The sequence below is a fragment of the Mytilus trossulus genome, chromosome 9 (assembly GCF_036588685.1).
Source record: "Mytilus trossulus isolate FHL-02 chromosome 9, PNRI_Mtr1.1.1.hap1, whole genome shotgun sequence".
In the NCBI taxonomy this organism is placed as follows: Eukaryota; Metazoa; Mollusca; class Bivalvia; order Mytilida; family Mytilidae; genus Mytilus; species Mytilus trossulus.
Window position 1 is genome coordinate 18,724,036 of NC_086381.1, and position 22,298 is coordinate 18,746,333.

General features: G+C 31.0%; 1 protein-coding gene across 3 annotated transcripts; it reads left to right on the top strand.

Moving 5' to 3' along the window:
* The first annotated feature begins 1,515 nt into the window (after nucleotides 1–1,515).
* On the top strand, nucleotides 1,516–20,507 carry LOC134685248 (uncharacterized). 3 transcript variants are annotated; one of them, XM_063544773.1, is made up of 8 exons: nucleotides 1,516–1,739; nucleotides 13,125–13,243; nucleotides 14,638–14,779; nucleotides 15,232–15,984; nucleotides 16,410–16,660; nucleotides 17,665–17,893; nucleotides 18,268–18,492; nucleotides 19,070–20,507. In XM_063544773.1, exons 2-8 carry the CDS (start codon nucleotides 13,151–13,153, stop codon nucleotides 19,318–19,320), a joined length of 1,944 nt encoding a protein of 647 aa, XP_063400843.1. In that variant the 5' UTR covers nucleotides 1,516–1,739; nucleotides 13,125–13,150; the 3' UTR covers nucleotides 19,321–20,507. The 3 variants fall into 3 exon arrangements, with proteins under 3 accessions (XP_063400843.1, XP_063400846.1, XP_063400845.1); XM_063544776.1 differs by lacking the exon at nucleotides 1,516–1,739 and adding an exon at nucleotides 2,438–2,515; XM_063544775.1 differs by lacking the exon at nucleotides 1,516–1,739 and adding an exon at nucleotides 5,390–5,509.
* The last annotated feature ends 1,791 nt before the right edge of the window (nucleotides 20,508–22,298 follow it).

A 22,298-nucleotide genomic window follows, 5' to 3' on the forward strand; every position in this document is an offset into this window, starting at 1 on the left:
TGAAAAATTAATAATGAGAAAGAAAAAATATTATACAGACAATGCTAGTAAATCTATTGACAGCATTTACAGTGACGGATCCAGAACTTTACATAAAAGGGGGTGGGGTCCGCCCCAGTCATGCATCAGTGATTCCCTATATAATCAACCAATTTTTTCCCACGAAAGGGGGCCTACCCTCCCCCCGGATCCGCCTATGATTTATTACATAAAAGTTGAATATATTAAATGTATATAGCCACAAACAAGGATTTGTATAGCTATACAAATCCTTGCCACAAACATACATATTTTGAGTGGTACATTATGTGATTTTGAAAGGTATATTATAAAGATGTAAATTGCATTATCTGGTTCGGCTCTGTCCGCCTTTTCAAGTTAAATCGCATTTTTAATAGTATAGATAGAATTAAACGATGTTGTACACTCATTTATGTCTAATCCGAGGTCTAATCTTATGTACTTGTATGTGATGAAAGCTCTTTATAGTGCCCTTTAAGAGGGGAGGACAGGGGGTACCCTTCTCCCTTCTCCCACCCCTCTTTTTCTTTCTCCCTTTATAATAAAACATCTCCTTTTGAGATATTTTTTCTTGAAATATTAGATCATTTTTTAAAAGGAGAGATATTTTATTTTTTTCTCCTTTCTCCAACTTTTTCGCCCTTCTCCCACCCCTCTTCTCCTTTCTCCTACCCCCTTTCTCCTTTCTCCCACCCCTTTCTCCTTCCCCCTTTCTCCCTGTCTCCCTTACCCCTGTCCCCCCCCCCCTCCTTTAATTGGAAATAATATATTCTTATTTTTATCTGGGACTTTTATGTCCTAACATAATAAGTATACTCATAAATGGGTATTACATCTATGGTATAATTTGAGACAAGTGCCTGTGTAACGGGAATTCGGGACTGGGTGTCATTATTCAAAAATTTAGTTAAGTACCTTGTGTTATATTAAGGTATATAGGATTATTTTTTTGAGACAAATGCCTGTGTAACGGGAATTCGGGACTGGGTGTCATTATTCAAAAATTTAGTTAAGTACCTTGTGTTGTATTAAGGTATATAGGATTATTTTTTTGAGACAAATGCCTGTGTATAATATTCCCAGATCTTATTCATATATAATATAGATAATCTTATATTATATATTTATTTGCAAATTTTGCAAAACTGATGCAGATTATGTCATTCTAACTGTCCTGTACCGGCCTCATTCTTTCCGTACTTTCTCACACCCCCATCACATTGACCCTCCCCCTTATATATATAGGTTTCAACCGAAAAGTGCATACTGATGAGTTTGAATGCACTAAGGCTTAGTAATATCATAAATAGGTCAAGGTAAAAGTTGTCTTTCCTGACGTTCTACCTTTTTACTCTACCTTTTTACCCGAGATATTTTTGGTCCAACACTAAACCTATGTCAAATGCAGAACAATTTATTTTATTTAACTGCAAAAACTGATATATAACATCATAATTCTGTCCAGAACATTCGAAGCATCTGTGAATGTTAGTTATAAATAAGCCAACACACTTGAGAACCGGCATTACGAAATCCTGTGACCCAATTCCGTTCGGATCTCTCACGACTCTGCCTTGCAAACTAGGAAAAAGTTGTCAAAACAAAAGTGACAGTGCAAATTTTGTTCAGTTTTGCTCGCATGTCAATTTTCTTGATCATTTGAAGACGAATACAGGGATTGTCACCACTTAAACTGTTGCAAGACAGACGTTAAAAAGGTGAGTTAAGCAGAATACAAAAGTAAAGACTATGAAAAATAAATTGTGTAACATGTACAACTTCTTGAAATAACCCAGGCTGAAGTCCGTACCACTCGGGTGATATCCGAGTTCAGACGGATATCCTAGTCTGTGAAATTTTCTGACAAATTTAATAAATTGAAAAATTGAATAATGGAAAACCCATACCAGCAGATTATTTTTTATGATATATAAAAAAATATATATAATCTGGGTGTGCCAATTTTTATATGTAAAAAAAATTATCCTGCTGCTGATAATTATAGGGTGGTCTTTGATGTCCAGTGGCAAGTATTATATTGCATGCACATATTTATGGATGACAGTATGGTAATGCAGACCCTCAACAAGCCCTAATTTCCTGGTTATTTAGATATAACTATAGACCATGTAGATAGACAGTAACTAAAATCTCATTGACAATGCAATAGGGGGAGGGAACTGAGATCTCATAAACATGTTTAACCCGCCGCATTTTTGCGCCTGTCCCAAGTCAGCAGACTCTGGCCTTTGTTAGTCTTGTATTATTTTAATTTTAGTTTCTTGCGTACAATTTTGAAATAAGTATATGGCGTTCATTATCACTGTACTAGTATATATTTGTTTAGGGGCCAGCTGAAGGATGACTCCGGGTGTGTGAATTTCTAGCTACATTGAAGACCTGTTGGTGACCTTCTGCTGTTGTTTTTTCTATGGTTGGGTTGTTGTCTCTTTGACATATTCCCCATTTCAATTCTCAATTTTGATTGAAAGATGTGAGTAAGTTGCAAAAATTAGTTCAAATTTACATACATGCAGTCATCTTATTGGATTTGCAAAACAGTGTCGCACTATTTTGCCAAACAGAAAACAACAGATTATTGATCAATCATCTGTGTGACCTTTTTCCTCAAGTTAAAAATGGCAAGTATGCTTGTCCCAACAACTACCGTTACAACTATCTGTAAATAAATAAGACTTCTTGAAGCCATCATATATAGATCATTTTTGGAGATTAAGATGATGTGGTATGAGTGAAAATGAGACAAATCTTCATCAAAGGTCACAATTTGTAAAAGAAGACTGTCATTAATATTTTATAGTTCAAAGTACAGCCTTCAACACAGAGCCTTTTCTCACTTGGAACAGCAAGCTATAAAGAGCCCCCAAAATGACATGAGTAAAACCTTTTAAAGGGAAAACCAACTATCTATTCTAATCGATACAAAAAGCAAGAAATAAGAAACACTTTTGAACCACATCATCACACGACAACCACTGATTCTGAAAATTAAGTTCCTGACTGATTCCCATTGATTCCCATTTAAAATATAACATTGATTTCCATTTAAAATATAATATTGATTCACATTTAAATTATAATATTGATTCACATTTAAAATATAATATGGATTCCCATTTAAGTTATAATATAGATTCCCATTTAAATTATAATATTGATTCACACTTAAAATTATAATATTGATTCACATTTAAATTATAGTATTGATTCACATTTAAATTATAGTATTGATTCCCATTTAGATAGATTATTCTAATAATGAATTAAGTACATGTAGTATACAGAAAGTCTTAGTTGAGTACATGTTCATGAGGAGTACATGAGATGTTAAAAGGTTATACATGTAGTATAATATACAGCCATTAAACATCTATCAGTCTGATAAGTATAAACTCAGTACATGTGTACTTTTTATTCTTGCTCTGATTAATGTAAACAAAAAAGAAGGATTTATAGGTTCTAAAAAGATAGATTAACTTTGCTACATGTTAAATTCACATGCCTTTCACCAGTCACAGTTTTCAGTTGATATCTCTATGTCTTTTTGTCATCTAATAAATTTGATGATAGCAGGTCTTTTTGTCATCTAAGTAATTTGATCTTTTTGTCATCTAAGTAATTTGATGATAGCAGGTCTTTTTGTCATCTAAGTAATTTGATGATAGCAGGTCTTTTTGTCATCTTAGTAATTTGATGATAGCAGGTCTTTTTGTCATCTAAGTAATTTGATCTTTTTGTCATCTAAGTAATTTGATGATAGCAGGTCTTTTTGTCATCTAAGTAATTTGATGATAGCAGGTCTTTTTGTCATCTTAGTAATTTGATGATAGCAGGTCTTTTTGTCATCTAAGTAATTTGATGATAGCAGGTCTTTTTGTCATCTAAGTAATTTGATGATAGTAGGTCTTTTTGTCATCTAAGTAATTTGATGATAGCAGGTCTTTTTGTCATCTAAGTAATTTGAGGATAGCAGGTCTTTTTGTCATCTAAGTAATTTGAGGATAGCAGGTCTTTTTGCCATCTAAGTAATTTGATGATAGCAGGTCTTTTTGTCATCTAAGTCATTTGATGATAGCAGGTCTATTTGTCATCTAAGTCATTTGAGGATAGCAGGTCTTTTTGCCATCTAAGTAATTTGATGATAGCAGGTCTTTTTGTCATCTAAGTAATTTGATGATAGCAGGTCTTTTTGTCATCTTAGTAATTTGATGATAGCAGGTCTTTTTGTCATCTAAGTAATTTGATCTTTTTGTCATCTAAGTAATTTGATGATAGCAGGTCTTTTTGTCATCTAAGTAATTTGATGATAGCAGGTCTTTTTGTCATCTTAGTAATTTGATGATAGCAGGTCTTTTTGTCATCTAAGTAATTTGATGATAGCAGGTCTTTTTGTCATCTAAGTAATTTGATGATAGTAGGTCTTTTTGTCATCTAAGTAATTTGATGATAGCAGGTCTTTTTGTCATCTAAGTAATTGATGATAGCAGGTCTTTTTGTCATCTAAGTAATTTGATGATAGCAGGTCTTTTTGTCATCTAAGTAATTGATGATAGCAGGTCTTTTTGTCATCTAAGTAATTTGATGATAGCAGGTCTTTTTGTCATATAAGTAATTTGATGATAGCAGGTCTTTTTGTCATCTATGTAATTTGATGATAGCAGGTCTTTTTCTCATCTAAGTAATTGATGATAGCAGGTCTTTTTGTCATCTAAGTAATTTGATGATAGTAGGTCTTGGTAGTCTATTTAATTGAACTTGTCTAAGCTGGGGTGATTTATAGACTTTTTTATAAGTTGGAAGATTGTATGTTGAGCTCCAAGTCTTTTCATGTTGTTGTTCGATTGCTGTTATATTTCACTTTGAAGAAGGGTCATAATGTCCTTAGCTTTTGTAATTTTTTATCTGCTGTTATTTTGTGGGTTTGTTTTATTACGCCCATCATTATTTTTATTGTCAACACCAGACTTCCCCTATCTGGTTCCCTGGTGAACCTTGCCAGTTTAGTATTTTCATCCTGTTATTTATGTATATACGATGTATTCCCCTGTTTTCTTCCTTATATTTGAAAAAATTATCAGTCCGTATTTTATTTATTGTACATGTTGTACATGTTGTTTGTCTATGAATAAGTTCCATAAACTAATATGTTTTGGTTCCAGGTGAAAACCATCTACAAATGATGACCCAATTAAAAATTTTGCTGGATAAGTAGAGTATGTTTACAAATACCCGAATTGTTAAGTATCAATGAAATGATAATGTATTAGAGGTCACTACCCTAGTAAAACAAGATTAAATTGGTCAAGGTATACATGCCATAGTAAACTGATGTTCTACCTATATATCTATGTGATCATAAGGTGGAATGTTCAGGAATAAATTATCTTATCTGTGTAGATGATTATCATAAAATCTGTACTATAAGGTTTGATTTTGTAAGAAGCTGTGGACAGGTTTTATATATAAGGTAAATGGAAATATAATATACATTATGGTCATTTTAAAAGATTTTATTTTAAAAATTGAGAAAAAACTTCCATTTGAAAATCCTCCCCCTTTGACCTAGCTTGTATACTGCCTATTCCGTCAACCATGGGTCTTTCGAATGTTCTAGTCTTGCTGGCCATCATTCTGGTTAGTGAATTCCCCTTCCCATAAGTTCTTGTTAAGTATTTTAACTTCCTTGGATTTTAGATTTTGAGACTGGAGCATTCCTGATGAAGTATTATTTTCATTTTAAACAAGACAACAACTTTTACTTAAGATAGTAGTTGTTTGCTTGGTAAAAAAAAATCACATCAATTTGAAGCTATTCATTTAATTACCAGAAAAAGACTACATGTTGAAACAGATATACTTTCATCTCCATCAATATGAAAAGTTGAATGACAATATTATAACCAACTCACAATATCAAGTTGTAAAGGGTGAACAGAAAAGTTGTATGAAAAAATAATCTCATATTTGTTTTCAGTTAACATTGAAAAATAATCTAAAGTATTCAGGAATTATTCTTGCTCTAAATGGGTAGATGACTTGCAAGTTGGAGACATAAGAGGAGTCAACACAAAGTTGGGAAAATAGGGGAGTTGACACTCAAGTTGGGGAAATAGGGGAGTTCACACACAAGTTGGGAAATAGACGAGTAGACACACAAGTAAGGGGGAAAATTGAAGTTGACACAAAAGTTTGGGAAATAGAGGAGTTGACACAAAAGTTAGGGAAAAATTGGAGTTGACACAAAAGTTGGGAAAATCAGGATAGTTGACACACAAGTTGTGTAAATAAGGGGAGTTGACACACAAGTTGGGGAAATAGGGGAGTTGACACACAAGTTGGGTAAATAAGGGGAGTTGACACACAAGTTGTTGAAATAGGGGAGTTGACACACAAGTTGGGTAAATAATGGGAGTTGACACACAAGTTGAGTAAATAAAAGGATTTGACACACAAGTTGGGGAAGTAAGAGGTAGTTCAACAAATAAGGGAAGTTGACGCACAAGTTGGGTAAATAAGCAGAGTTGACACAAAAGTTGGGTAATTGAGGGGAGTTGACGCACCAGTTGGGTAAATAAGGGGAGTTGACACACAAGTTGGGTAAATATGAGGATTTGACACAATTTGGGCAAGTAAGAGGTAGTTTGACAAATAAGGGGAGTTGACACACAGGTTGGGTAAATAAGGGGAGTTGACACACAGGTTGGGTAAATGAGGGGAGTTGACACACAATTTGGGTAAATAAGGAGACAGAGTTGACAACCCAGTTGGATAAATGAGGGGAGTTGACACACAAGTTGGGTAAATATAAGGAGTTGACACACAAGATCAGAAAATAAGAATTATTTTGGTGTAATTTGATTTATTTTGATAATTTATATAGCTATGATAACAATTAATCTCCATTAACCCATCATCCAGTTGGGGTATCTTGGAGTTGTCTACATGTATTTCAGAAATCAGATTAGACCACCAGAGTCTTAATATGATAAATGACATGTTTTTTCAAGCTTTGTTTACACAGTTATTTAAGTATTACTTTTATTAAAATGTTGACACTGAAATAACACTTAGACTTCAATTACAAACTTCTTTATACTATGAAACCTGTTGGAACTCTAGGTAAACTGAGCTGCCAGCAAATCTTCTTTAAGTTATTCAACCTGTCTAATTAAGGATGTACACCTCTGAGGAGCCAAAAATTTCTAGAATTAAACTTTTTTTCTTAACCTGATTTTTAGGTTTATAAGACTGTAACAAAACAATTGGTGAAGAAAAAATCATATGGTGGTGTGCTTCTTTTTTTGCTACGGCCCTTTGAAAATGCCCAATTTTGATGATTTTCTCACTTTTCATCGATTTTTACCTATTTTTGGGCTATTATCGTGAAAAAAATCACAGTTCCACAATTAAACTTTTTTTCATACTTTCCATAAAGATGAAGTGGACCAATCTGAATAAATTTAACTTACAAAAACTATAGGTAGGTGTTAATATAAGAAAGTTTTATCATATTTTGATGCTTTTTTGTGTAAAATTTACCATACTGCCAATTTTGTATTTTTATGATTTTTCTCATTTTAAAGAACAAAATGCATATTAATTCAACTTTTTTGTTATAAATGATTGAAAAAATACATATCTAAGAAATTTGAAAAGACCAAAATGAGATGGGATGTATATTATTCTTGTAAAATCATTTTTTGTATCCCTCACCCATTTTCTCAAAATTTTGACTAAAAATACTGACTTGAATGGTCGTAAAATTTGAAAACTGGATTATTAAAAAATCGTTCATGGTAAATACACAATTTTTTCACAGAGTTATGTTTGATTATAATATTTTAAAAATTCATTGATATTTTCCACTTCTATCATATGCTTTGGAAATAATTTAAGAACGAGATTTCAACGAGACTGAACGAGACTGAAAAGTCAGAAGAATGCATCCTTAAAATAAAATATTCAATCTGTAAAGGGTTTGGTAAAGAAAGATTTCACTATAAAATAGACAGATTAAACAAATCCTTTGGTTAACCATTATCATATTTCATGCAGCTTCATTTATTTATTTATAATGAACTTGTATTATGATGTGTGGATTACTTATGATTTGTATTTTAGCCAGACATAGTGTTAACAGCTATGTTCTGTCAATATTTACATGTTTAATGCAGTTTAGTATTCAAATATAGATAAGTTGATATGTTTTTGGACTATTTATATTGATTCATAAATAAACACGCTTTTATTATCTAATTAGAACATTAACCTAGTTGTCTTATAGCTATCATGACATAATTTGTCTTTAAGATTGCTCTCTTGATAGAACTATAAAATGCCTAGTGGAATTTGTTATCCTGAGAAAATAGTCCTAGTAGTGATAGAACTATAAATTGCCTAGTGGAATTTGTTATCCTGAGAAAATAGTCCTAGACTAGTAGTGATAGAACTATAAAATGCCTAGTGGAATTTGTTATCCTGAGAATGGTTCTTTCCCATCGTCTGTTCTGATTTTTGTCATATTAAAATATCTGTTTTCTGTGTAAGTAAATGGTCAGTTAACACTGGTTAAAGTTATTGACTAAAAATGACATATCTAAATAACAATACAACATGAAACCAGTTGGTCCAGTAAACCACCCTAACATTTCCAAACATAGGGCCACACTTAAAAATATTTTGGTTTGCCCAAACCCTACCCAAAGGTTGAGACAGTGGGTAGGTAGGTAGGTAGGCATTTTCTTTCTTTTTTTTTCAAAAAAAGAAATTGAAGTATCAGATGTTTATTAGTCTTCATGCCTATTTGATTAAAAAAAAAACTTCTTCAAATCAGGACAATAAAAGAATTTGAGTAGGCAGCTTTTTTCTGGGTAGGTAGCGTTTGGGCAAACAAACCTATTATATATTATGGCCTTGGTCTTTAAATAATAATAAAATTGGTGTTATACTGGGCAAATGAGAAAAAGCAAATGAACATGTCCATTAGGCATTTACTCCTTTAACATGAGTAATTTATACATTGCACTTGTTGATTTTTGACTCAGATCAAGTTTTTTAGTGGTTATTGAATACATATAAATAATTATTTGCCAGAGCAATCTTGATATTTTACTTATAATCTAGATATGGTCTAGGCTTTGCTCATTATTGAAGGCAGTACAGTGACCTATAGTTATTAATTTCTCTGTTATTTGGTCTTTTGTGCAGTGTTGTCTCATTGGCAATCATACCACATCTTCTTTTTATATAGACTATATTTATTAAGATTTTAACAAAACTATTTACTTGTTATAGATTATAACATCCATTTTAATTGGTAGTAATAAATGATGTAGTAAATTTTAATTTGGTTGTCTGTTTTTCTGTCTCATTTATAGTCTGGAGGATGGCTTTCTTATCAATTTCACAGATCTATGTTTAAATTCTTACATCACCAAGATTAACTCAAATCCTGGTTACTCTTTTAAGGAAAAAAACTTTCAGTATTTTGTGTTGTGCAATACATTATCATTGATAAGGTTAAACTGGGTTATCAGTAAACTTGTTTTTGACTGTAGTAAGAGTTAGGTAAACACTAGTGATTGATAACACTATATATCTGAATTGTCATGGTCTGATATATCTATATTTGATGGGCTTGTTTCAACACATTTTGTCAATGGACTCATCATTTATTTACATTGTATAAAGTCGTAAGATGATTTGCACTGTTAGTTATCTTTTCTAGATAAAATTTTATTATCTATTTATTTATTCATTGATTTAAAAAAAGAGCAGTTTTACAATTGTTTTCCCCCATATCATACAGTCATATAGTATGACTTTGTCCTGAACTGTTTTTATGTAAATTTTGTCCATATGAATTGGTATGAGTTTCTCCTGTCTGAGTCTATTCTCAAGGGGTAAAATGGGAAGTAACTCATGTCTGATCCCATTGAGTCTTTATAACAATATTTTTATAATATTAAGCTTTGTTTAGAAATTGGAACTAGAAAAAAAGCTGGTACATTATCTTCCTTTAATTAAAGTAAAAAAATAAACTCCATCAATTAACCAAAAGTACTTTCCTTATATATGTGGATTTGGATTTTGAGTTCATTTGTTATAACATATGGAGTCCTTACATACAAAATTGGTAAAATTGCATGCTTTGCTTAGCCCAGCAATATACAATATTATAGACTCTATAAATAAACCTCATACACACAGATGTGCTGATGGAAACATAAAGCAGAAAATATGTTTTTGGTTAGGCCACATTGCATTATGTCAGTCTGTGTGTTTGTTCGTTTGTTCCTCCGTTCATTCATTGGTCCCTTCATTCGTCCCTTCATCAGTCTGTTTAGCTTCAGATTTAAGTTTTTCAGGTTAAAGTTTTTGGTCAAATAGTTTTATATGAAGTTGAAGTCCAGTTTGGCTTCAATTTATAGTTCTCTGAGCACTAAACAAATGTAGTGTGAGAGGGGTATCTACATGTATGTACTATAATGGACACATTCTTGATAGTATTTCATTTTTTCAATTAAAAAAAAAAATCCACAAAATTAATGGAAGTCCACCCTATGTTGCCCCACTCTACATATTTTTGTTGGAGATTTCTTATTTTATTTGACCTTGTATGCCCTCTTCACTGATTTAAATCCCTGTGTTATTAATGTGTTCTATTTATGATATTATTTTTATATAATGGCATTGTCATATGATTAATAGTTTTGAATTGCTGATCATAACAGTTTTTCAGAAATGACCATATGACAGATTCAAACAATTGTGTTTCTTCTTTCAAAATTGTGAGATCTTGTTCCTAAATCATTATTTGAATTTAAAAATTATTGAATATATTTATTGATTCAACCCCCTCAAGACACAAGTGTTTTGTCAACACTTTAAAGTTCAGTTTTTATAATCAGAGTGATAAAAATGGGTCGATCAATTGTGTTTGCTTAAGTCCAAAGGGTAAAAATGAGTAATGTTTGATTTACTTCTGGTTGTTTATATTTTTCTTTAGAATTAAGCTTTTTAAAAGATGTCAAAAGCAAATATTCATTATCTACCATAACCCTATGAAAAAATGTATTGACCCTGTCATAAATGACATCTCTAATAGCTTTGCTTTAAACATTACCTGTATTACCACTGGTCAGTAAAATGTGATATGAATTATATAAACTTTAAATATTGAATGCTGTGACCTTGGTCAGCAGCACTTTTGGCTAAACAGCAGTTAACTATTGACCTTACAACAGTATGGACATGCATACATGTATGTTAATTAATAAGTGGTTAGAAATTTTATACAAATTCATGCTTTCATACCAAATGAACTTGCATATATAGGTGTTTTTTTTCTAAAAAAAAAAACCAATGCACAAGGAAAAGGTTCGGAATTGCATCTTAGAAACAAGACATGATTTATTATATGTCTCTGCCAAAAACTACCACAATATTTATTTACACGAAGTTGCCTATATATGTATCCTTAAACTTTAAACAAAATAAAAAAAAGCATTAAAAAAACATCTCATAAAAAACTATATGCATTTGTTTATTATTTTATTTGCAAAGTAAGCACAGAAATATAATAATATTATGACTCATAAAGGTATATTTAATAAATGTCACGATTTAGAATATACCTTGACAAATCGTACTCTGTTTATAACCTTATCTATTGATCCGCTATAATCAGTGATCTGCTAGTATAATGTATAATAATTATAGATCTGCTAGTATAATGCAGGATCTCTGTGTGTGAGCATTATGATGTCATACTTGGTCTATTTGTATTGCTCTGATCCTTTCACCGAATATATTAGGTTTCGTTTGATTGGTTAGTGAATGTAAAGTCTGAAGATAATTCCTCATGTGGGGCTAAGGTATTCTTTAAAAAAATGAATTAACACACCTAAGTAGTTTATGTATAGAATATTTAATGTGTTAAGGGTAATTCCATAGTTCTACCTGCATGTTCTACCTTTTGACTTGTGTATTGTGATGTAATCGTTGTGGTTGCAGTATTATGCAATATTATAGGAGAGGTTCTGTGATGAGCTTGATAAAGTACATCTTATGTTACCACTTATGTAAATGAGATAGAAAAACCCAACCCGATGAAATATAAAGGACTTAGGTTGCAAGTTATGTAAATGAGATAGAAAAATGTCATTTTATATTCCTAACTTCACAATATAAAGGATTGTGAAAAATTCTTTAAATAATTCAAGCTGATACCTCTCTCCCAACTTTAAGCATTATCAAATTACTTGTTTTTATGAAGTGTAAAAAAAGTGATTATTTTTATGCATATAGTCTACTTTTAATAGAGTTTTTATGGGTGTTGTCCTTTTAGACTTCATTGATTAATGCTTACAAACATTTTCTTTATTAAAGTACTTTTTGGTTAATATTAATGGTGAAATATGATTAGATCATCAAATTTCATCCATTTCATTTTAACAGGATGTGAAAAAAGAAATTAAACTGAAATATATCATTTAGACTTGAATGAACAATTGCTTGGATAGTGATTGGTTTATTAAATAATGTAAAAGGGTTGTAAAAAGTAATGTTAAGCAAATATGTATCCTTGTTTATCTTTTTTAGATCCTGTATCGTTATACGGTTAAGGGTCAATACTAATAAACAAAGGAACTGCTGAAAGTGTTTGAAGTGTTTAAGAGCCTTTTCTAGTGAATATGTTCAGATCTGTCTGATTTTGGTTTGTCACATGGCCACTTCAATTGATTTTTACTGGCCTTGAATTTAAATAGGACACTGTTTATATAACTCAACCCTTGTATGGTTGTATAACATACTAAGTAACCCATAGTCAAGCTATAATATACATGCAGGAAAGCTTTACAGGTTAAATTTATTAGGTTAAAGGATTAATGCCAAAAGAATTAATAAAGTCATATGTTTTTTTTTATTTGTGCTTTTTTTAATATTCTTTTTGAAAGATTTCTGTATGGTATGGTATATTTTGCTTTAAGAATGAACATTTGTTTATTAGTATTGACCCTTCTGTCAAAATATGTGTAGAAGACATGTGAATTGAATTCAGTTTTTTTTAAAATTTTTAGATTTCTAGTCTGCAGTAGATAAAAGTATGTCAGAGCCACTTACATTGCCACCTTGTCGAGTGTGTGGAGGAACAGCCACAGGAATTCACTATGGTGTCAACACATGCGAAGCATGCAAGGTATGCAAGTATAATTTTAGTTAGCCAGAAAATGCTATTGCTTATCATACCTTGCTTGTGAAAAGGAACCTCTGTTGAAAGAAAATCAGGTAAAATAAATGATCCTTAAACATGTTAAAGAACTATATAAGTATATAAGCTGTAAGTAATCGTCAAAAACTTTACTTAAAACCTTACACATGTTACAGAAAGTGTTAATATGCTAGGGGCTATGCCTGTCATCTATTTAGACGAAATTGGTGTTACAACTCCCTATATGAGTTATTGGCCCTGATGGATAATTTTTGATGGATTTTCATATTTGGCTCATACTGTGAAACTATGATTTAGATAGAAACTGTATGTAAACAGTCCAATTGATTAGAAGCGTAATTGACTCCATTAAGGAGATCTTCAGCCCTTAATTTACAATTTTACCCTTTTTTGTTTTGTGTTTTTTTTTTGTCTACATGTATTAACTAGAAACACATTTTTCCAAAGGACAGACATTGCAAAATTCTGAAATGATCAGATGTACAAGGTCTAAATTTATTTAAAAGGGAGTTATTGCCCTTATATAATGTTGTTTTACAATGAAATTTAGTGGTTTTGCCATTAATATTGACTTTGAAGAATAGATCAAATTGTAAAAGGTCATTACTGTCAGAATTTAAATATATTTTGAATAAGTCATTGTGGTTGAAAAAATAAATCAACTCCTTAAAGTGTGTTTAATAATTTATTTTGATTGCTGTGGTAGATGAAAGGCATTAAACTTTAAGAAATCTAATAAAGGTCTAGTTAGCAGAAACTTAAAAATAGTCTTGGTCGTGTTAGTTTCGCTTCACCTGGTTGGTTCTTTTATTTCTTATTAAAGGTAATAGTCGGTATTATAAGAGTTATCTAGGGTAAATGCATGAGGTGGTTTAGAATTAACGAAGTCAGTAAAATATATATGTCAGTTCATGACCAGTCTTAAGAAGGGATCTGTCTGGTAATAATCAACTATTTCAGCAGTGGATCCAGAACTTTCTGTAAAAGGGGGGACTATAGTCATGCTTCAGTGATTCACTATATAATCAACCATTATTCCCACAAAAAGATTTTACGGTATCACATAAAAACTTCAAAACAGCAACTTGACATTCATGTTTTATAAAGCCCCTTACTTATACTCTTACACCATATGGGCATTTGATTTCAAAATATTCTTTCTGAGAATGACATTAGTTTGATAGTCTGTTAAGCTTAATAGTATTAAATAAACCTAGATGCAAATAGTGCCTTAAATCTGTTATAAAAAGTTTTATAAGCAACAAAAGATAATAAATAGGTATGTAATTTTTATGGTAAAGTGGTTTGGCATGATTACCATAGTTTATTTGATTTTCATATGTTAAAATATTCTTTTACAGGCATTTTTCCGAAGGTCTTTGGTAGAAAACAACAAGTATGTCTGTCCAAGAGATGGTGACTGTAAGATTATCAACCATAAAAGAGCCAACTGTTCTGCATGTAGACTTAAAAAATGTCTGGAGTTGGGAATGTCCAAAAAAGGTACATAAACTTGATTTAGTTTTATTTGAATTGTATTGAAAAAGTGAATTCATATAAATATGATTTGCTGAAAGCAAAAAGAAATTTAAATAGAGTGTGAGTTCGTAGGATTATAATTTTATAGTTTAAAAGACTATAATTGGGTTTTAATTCTGTTATATTTTCTATATTAAAACATAATTGAAATTTGGCCAAATTTAGATTAGAAAGGACTGTCAAATTTGTTATTTTTATATTAGAATGTTAACGGAACATCAATCAAACATTATTCTTGTTTATTCCTGAGATTACCCAAACTAAAGTTTCTTTTTTCCCTGAATGATTAAGATCTGTATGTCATAAAACAAATCAGGATTGGTTTTAGGGGTGCAAGATGAAAAACATTATTTTTTTTAAATTTTGATAAATTACTTCAGATTATATATAAATATATTTTTCTGTATTTTAAACAGCTGTACGTCATGGTAGATACACTGTTGCAATTAGAACCAAGACCATTTTGGAAGTAAAACAACTTGAGAGGGAACAGGCATTGAAAGATAGCTTTGCCCTGGCTGATTCATTTGCAAAGAAGTTACCAGAAATTATATCAGTACCAAAAAGTAACCCAGTTCCAGATTCATCAGTAAATGAGAGCATTATCTCCTCCATTATAGAGAGTTCAGACAATTCAACCTCCTTTTTAGAGAGCACAAACTTCACATCAAATGACACTTTACAATCATCAGTTATAGGCAGTAGCATGATGTCATTCACCGATGCCATACAGTCAACCATTGGAGATATACCTGGAAACATGACATCACTTGAACCATCATCTGTGTTTTCCCAAATTGAAACCAACAAAATATTCACAGACATGAATAACCTTGACATATTAAATACAATTGACCTTGACATTACTAATGAGACGATTGAAATATCTGGATCTGATGTTTTCTTAAACGAACTTCATTCTCAAACAGTTGACATTGACTTGACATCTGATAAGATAGACTTCTTGGAAATTAATCCAGATGAATTTATAGATCTGACACAAGAAGTTGTTGATGTTTTGGCTCCCCAGACTACAACCACCACTGAAATACCACAACAGCAGAGTCCACAGAGCATAGCCAGTAGTCCCAGCAGCATGCAACAGTATAGTCCAGATACTACCACATTAGACGAGAGTATGTCGTCACAGTATGGATCTCAAAGTACATGTATGTATCTTTATTTTACACCAGTTTCAAAGTTTTGTTACTCGAGACAGCAGTTTGACAAAAAAAGAAAAAAACCATGAAAATAAAAATAATTTTATCATTTACATATGACTTATCCATGTTTATATCCCATTCATTACAACAATAGACATTTGACCAGAGACAACAAGTAATAAAGTACAAGAATGTAGTGCATTTCTTTATTTCATTGAATGTTAATAAATCACAAAGAAATATTCAGATTTGTCATTTTCCCCCCCATTGTAATTGCATATCAAAAGCCAAAAATAAGTATCATATGTTGCAGGTCTAAAATCATTATTTCTAAACTTATTTACTTTGATTATTCCTAAAAATTAACTAATGTTTTCCAAACTTATTTTTTTTTTAATTTTTTATTCTTATTATGAAAGTTCTTTTTCCAGCAAGCATTGAATTAGTGTCAAGTGCAAGTAGTTCTCCACCACAGAAGAATCCACGTTCATCATTTGATCTAGACGATTATAACATGACACCTCGTCCGCAAAAGAAACTACGAGCCTCCTTCAACTTAGCAGATGACATGGAACAACTGCAACTGATTAATACCATGGTTTCCGCTCAAGAGATATTATATCCTGAAATGAGGAAATATTTCAACAAAGAGTACACAGAGGTCATTCATAGGGAATTCTGGGTAAATTTTTAAATATATTATAAAGTTCAGGCACATATTTTGTGAAAACCAAACAACACTATTCAAGTTGATGTAGTAAAAGCAAAACAGTCACTTCTGTTGCCCTTTTAGTTTCACTCATCAAAAATTTCATTCACTCATTTCTCAAGTTTTACAAGAATGATGAAATTGAGAAAGGAAATGGTGAATATGTCAAAGCAACAACCACTCAACCATAGAGCAGACAACAGCCGAAGGCAACCAATGGGTCTTCAATGTAGCGAAAATTCCCGCACCCGTAGGTGTCCTTCAGCTGGCCCCTAAAAATATTCATACTAGTACAGTGATAATGAACGTCATACTAAACTCTGAATTATACACAAAAAACTAAAATTTAAAATCATACAAGAATAACAAAGGCCAGAGGCTCCTGACCTGGGATAGGCCCAAAATTGCTTCAGGGTTAAACATGTTTATGAGATCTCAACCCTCCCCCTATACCTCTAGCCATTGTAGAAAAGTAAACTCATAACAACATGCACATTAAAATTCAGTTCAAGAGAAGTCCGAGACCGAAGAATGACTTTATCTTTGGTCAGCGGCTTGACAGTGGTAAGTTTGTAGCTGTCCAGCACCTACTTCCTGTTTACCATTACTTTAAATATTTCAAGATGATTAATAAAATTCACTTTTGCCAAACATGTGTCCACTACTACTGAACAGAATGACTTCATATTTGATCAGTTGCTTGGTAGTGATGAGAAGTAATGTAATAATTGCAAGAAGAAAAAAAACAAGGTCTTTCCTGGGGTAGACGACCTCGCACAGAGGAAAGAACTTAATTAAGCTTGTAACTTGAGAAACAAAACAAAAAATAGACAAAGAAAAGACAAAGAAAGAAAATGTGATATTTTTTCAATAATATAATTACATAAATATATGATATGCGTTTGCTATCATAAATAATCTTTTTAAAGAGCATTTAGATATGGGATAACAAACTTAAATATATATTTTCATTTCAGGAGAAAACCCAGTTACAGACTGAACTATTTGGTCAATTGAAGAGCTTGTCAACTTCTGAATACAATAACTTTTTCTTAGTGACAGGGATTGACGTTGATGGTCGTAGAGGCATGTTTACTAAGGTGGCAGAATGTATGCAGAAAGAAATCGTCAAATATATTTCCTTTGTGAAATCAATACCTGGCTGGGAGCATATAAATAACAGTGATAAACTCACACTTATCAAAGGTTTGTTCATATTAAGGGTCTTACAATCGTAGACAGGGTCAGGGTCCTGCTTTGTTTTCAGTTATTAGGAATTTGGGAAACAAAGTTTGTTTTGTATTGATGTTTTTATTGGAAGATAAAACAAGAAAAAAGAAGCAAATGCATTCTTAATTTTTCTTTTAAATGCCTTATTCTCCAAACAATAGATTATTCTAAAATTTTGTGTGGTCAAAACATATTCAGATGAGATTCTCAAATGCAAAGACAATCAATCATGTATGACCATTGTAATTGTATTCATATGAAAGTAATAATTTGAATACATGAAGAAGTTTATAATAAAATTTGAATATTTCATTTTAATTGTTTAATTGTTGAATTGGTTTTTTTTTCAGCTTCAAGATTTGAATACTGGTTGCTTGGAAAGTTCCTGTCCATAAATCCTGATAAGAAATTCACAGCCGATGAAAAATGTGGATATACTCACACACAGGTGGAACAAATGTGGGGTAGTCCTGAAAACATTGAAATTGTAAATAACTTCACAAGGAAGCTAAAGAAACTGGACCTTACCTTTGAAGAGATTGCATTGCTTAGAGGAGTAGTTGTTCTGTCACGAGGTAAGCATACCTCTATAAAGTTTATGAAGGCAGTCAATATTTGAACTTCATTCTAAATAACAAATTTAAGTTATCAATAGAAAATGATTCTCAACTATTTACTAACATTTTTGCATATACTGGTATTTGAAATATCAAAGAATGGTTTGCAAATGATACATTTGTCTCAATTTTATTTGACAGTAGAATATATAGCTTTGATAATTACTTATTTCACATTAAATGTTATTGAAAGTTCATGGGGCGCCTTGGTTTAAGTATTTGAACTATTGTATCACTAGTGAGAACAAAGCAAGTATATAGCAGGTGTGCTCTACTCTAATCTTGATTGACTAGGATTGTTAGATTTTATGCTTAAAGTAGATGGTTCTATCCAGACAGTCTGTCTCCCTCAAACAATGAAAATTGCTGAGATATAGTCAATAGTGCTCAGAGTGGCCCTTAACACAAACAACTAACGTTATAACTTGTATGTAAGGTTGGATTCCCCAATGTTCTATTTCTCTTTTTGATGAAAACTTTGTTATATGAATTATCTTGCATCAATATTTAATTACTGTACATCTTTGCATTGTAGATCGTTGTGCGCTACGTGAACCAGAACTTGTTGAAAAAATGCAATGGAGTATCTTACAATCTTTTATCCACCTTGTGAAAAAGACACATCCAAATGAACAGTTGAGGTTTGCTCGTTGTATGGACAAACTTACACAACTGAGAGAACTTACAGAGGTTAACTACAAAGCTAACAAAAACCTAGAGAACTTCCAAAAGTCATTGATTCAGAATTACCCATTGTTGTATGAATGTCTAACTTATGAAGGCTAAATAAAATTGACAAATACAGGACTTCGAATTTTGAAATGTTAAAGTTTTGTATACTTTTGTTTAGATTAAATGTTGTTAATGGTAGCCATTTTGAAAATGGTTTCATCTTACAGTGCTAAAACCTAGAGAAAAGAACATATACTTGTAGTTTATATTTACATTTTGTATTGTTACTTTACAGGGGATAATGATTTATAGTTAAAGGTTTCATTTTATATTGGCTATTGTCTAAACATTTTTGCTCTATCTCATTTGATTAAAACTTCACTATTGAATATTTAGTGAAATTTTCTAAACATCAACGACTGGTCAATTTTTGACATTCTTTTATTTTTTATTAAAAACTAGTCATTTACTTTTTTAATAGTATTTATAGAAATTATTGGAGCAGGTCTAAGTATTATTTTCTTCAAAAGGAATGCTGGAATTCATTCAAGAATGTTAATTTCTGAGACAAATAAAGCAATTATGAAAATAAAAATTAATCAAATTTGAATATCAAACTCAATATAAAAACAATATGCATAGATTGTTGGAAAATATATCATTATTTTTTTTTTTAATTCGAAGAAAAGCTCAGTAAGTTTGCTTCTTCCCCCAGTTTCTCAAACTTGTACAAACTTATTATATTTTGTGGCATTGCACTTACATTTTGTATATAGATCACCATTAAAAATATTTTACTTTCTACTAATATATTCTTCAAACTGTAGTTTATTGTTTAACCTGATGTTATATAAATGTTTTATATATAGTGCTATATCTATTTATTGAAAATAAATGTATAGATTTGTTATGGGGGACTTGCTAGAATATTTTGGGGCTCAGGTACTTAAGTCCTGAAATAATTTGTATTTTTAAAATTAAAAATGTCTATCTATGACCCCCTTTACAACAAGTCTGCAGCGTAAATACCCATGGTATTTTTAAAGTATGTAAAATTCTACAATTATATCATTTATAAACTCACTTGATTCCAGTTAATTAAGTAAGAATTATATATATTTAAAAATAATCTATATAAATGAAAAAAAGACTGTATTCACACATTCATTGACCTTACACAGTCGTAAGGTATAAATCCATTATCAAAAAGTTTTCATTTATATTATATATTAAAACTAGACATTAGGATATTAGAGGTATCTTTTCTCTTTATACTGAGACAAATTAAGGGACGACATCAAAAGATCAGATAGTTTGGGGGTGTGGGTCAACATTGCTGCAAGTTTTGTTAATCTTAAATCGATTTTACATATATCCATATAGGTAAAATCAATTTTTCCCAAATTAAGTTAAGAAGGGGGGTAGTGGGGTCAGCGAAAAAACTATGTGAATTAAGTTTTTTTATCCTACATTGAACTTTTGATGTCGTCCCTAAGTAAGTGTATTTGTTCTGTTATTGTTAGTAGAAAAATTATTTTGACATTATTAAACTCTGCATTTGTTTTTCATGTAATAATCAGATTGTATTAAGGTGTGATTACTTTCTAATTTACATTAAAAAAAAATGATTGATTTTGTTACGATTACCTGATTTATACATTTGATCATTTGATTACCATTTATGTAGAAAAGATAATTTTTTTAAACTAACAGATAATTGCTTTAAGAATTGTGTTTATATGAATCCAAAGATATCCCATGTTGGGCTTATTGTATTAACAAAGATGCAAACTTTCGAAATTTTTCCAAAAGATTAAAGGTCAGAACTAGAAGTTTGGGATAGTAAAGCAACCTGAAACAGAGATTCTTTATTTTACCTAATGTTGTTAGAAAATTAATATATAGTTACCTTGTTGTATATAATAAATATGAAATATATATTACTTCAGAATTAGTGTATAGTTTTAAAAGCATGTCTCAAAAGGCTTGTTGGTTGTTGCTTTTGTTCTTTTTAAAGAGTTGTATGTTTACACTATGTTAAACTGTTATAATATATATTAATTTGAGAAAAAAAAATATATGAATGTTTTTGTTGTAATTTGCAATCTATTTTTCAATAAAATTGACCATTGTGATTGAAATTTTGTGTTTTATCATTAATGATTAAATGAACATTATAAATGGGTTGTTATATGGAGTTTGAAAAGGGATACATTTGTGAAGAATCTAAGGGAACACAAATAAGAATAATTCTTATTGAACAACAAATCTTTTGGGAAAGGGGGAAAAAGATCAATGTTGATTTTACAGCCACTATGTCAAATATAACAATTGATTGACTGGAGTTATGCAGAAAGTTGCTTTCAGGATATCAGTTGAATCATATAGTTGACAATATCAAGATTCATTTTGATATTATGTCAAGGTAAAGGTCACATTTTTACTAACATTGTTGTTAAGGTTTCAATACAAAACACTGTCTTTTTAGCTTATATTAGGCAACAGTAGTTCACTGATGTTCAAATTTCAGTCAAGTCCAAGGGATAATACACCTTGGAGAAAAGTTTTCTATTTTGATTTACATGTCACTTATAAAGTCATTGTTACAGCATCAATAAATAGTCTGGATTGTAGTCAATTTTGTGTTTGTGAAAACATAATAGTTAGTACCTTACCCCAAACTCGTATTTTTACTGCAAGTAAATAATACAACCCGATTTGTGTACCCATTGTGCTTCTGCAGTGTTTGTGTCTGATGCTTTCTATAGGGAATATTACTCTACTACATAGTAAATCACATTCTTTCTTGTTCATTTTATCATCTTAACAAATTCCAATTCATTCCTTGAATCGCATAACAGACCCAGAACAATATAGAAAGTTTATGTACAACTGAACAAAGCTAATGTGGATTTAAAAAAAAGAATTCACGTTGTAAGACACAGTCTTCTACCAACCAGTTCAATGTATATAATATTATATGACATATACAGCTTTATAAGAAAAATGCAGTTTTCAGACTATTGGCATCTGATTGGCTGTACAGGTGTTGATAATGTTTTCTATGTATCTAGGTTTTGTGTGTTAGATTT

Excerpts from the sequence above, each read along its gene's own strand:
- LOC134685248 (XM_063544773.1), top strand. The coding sequence starts at position 13,151 with ATGTCAGAGCCACTTACATTGCCACCTTGTCGAGTGTGTGGAGGAACA. Across the intron at positions 14,780-15,231 it reads GTTGGGAATGTCCAAAAAAG|CTGTACGTCATGGTAGATAC; the intron begins GTACATAAACTT and ends TATTTTAAACAG. Across the intron at positions 18,493-19,069 it reads AGTAGTTGTTCTGTCACGAG|ATCGTTGTGCGCTACGTGAA; the intron begins GTAAGCATACCT and ends TTTGCATTGTAG.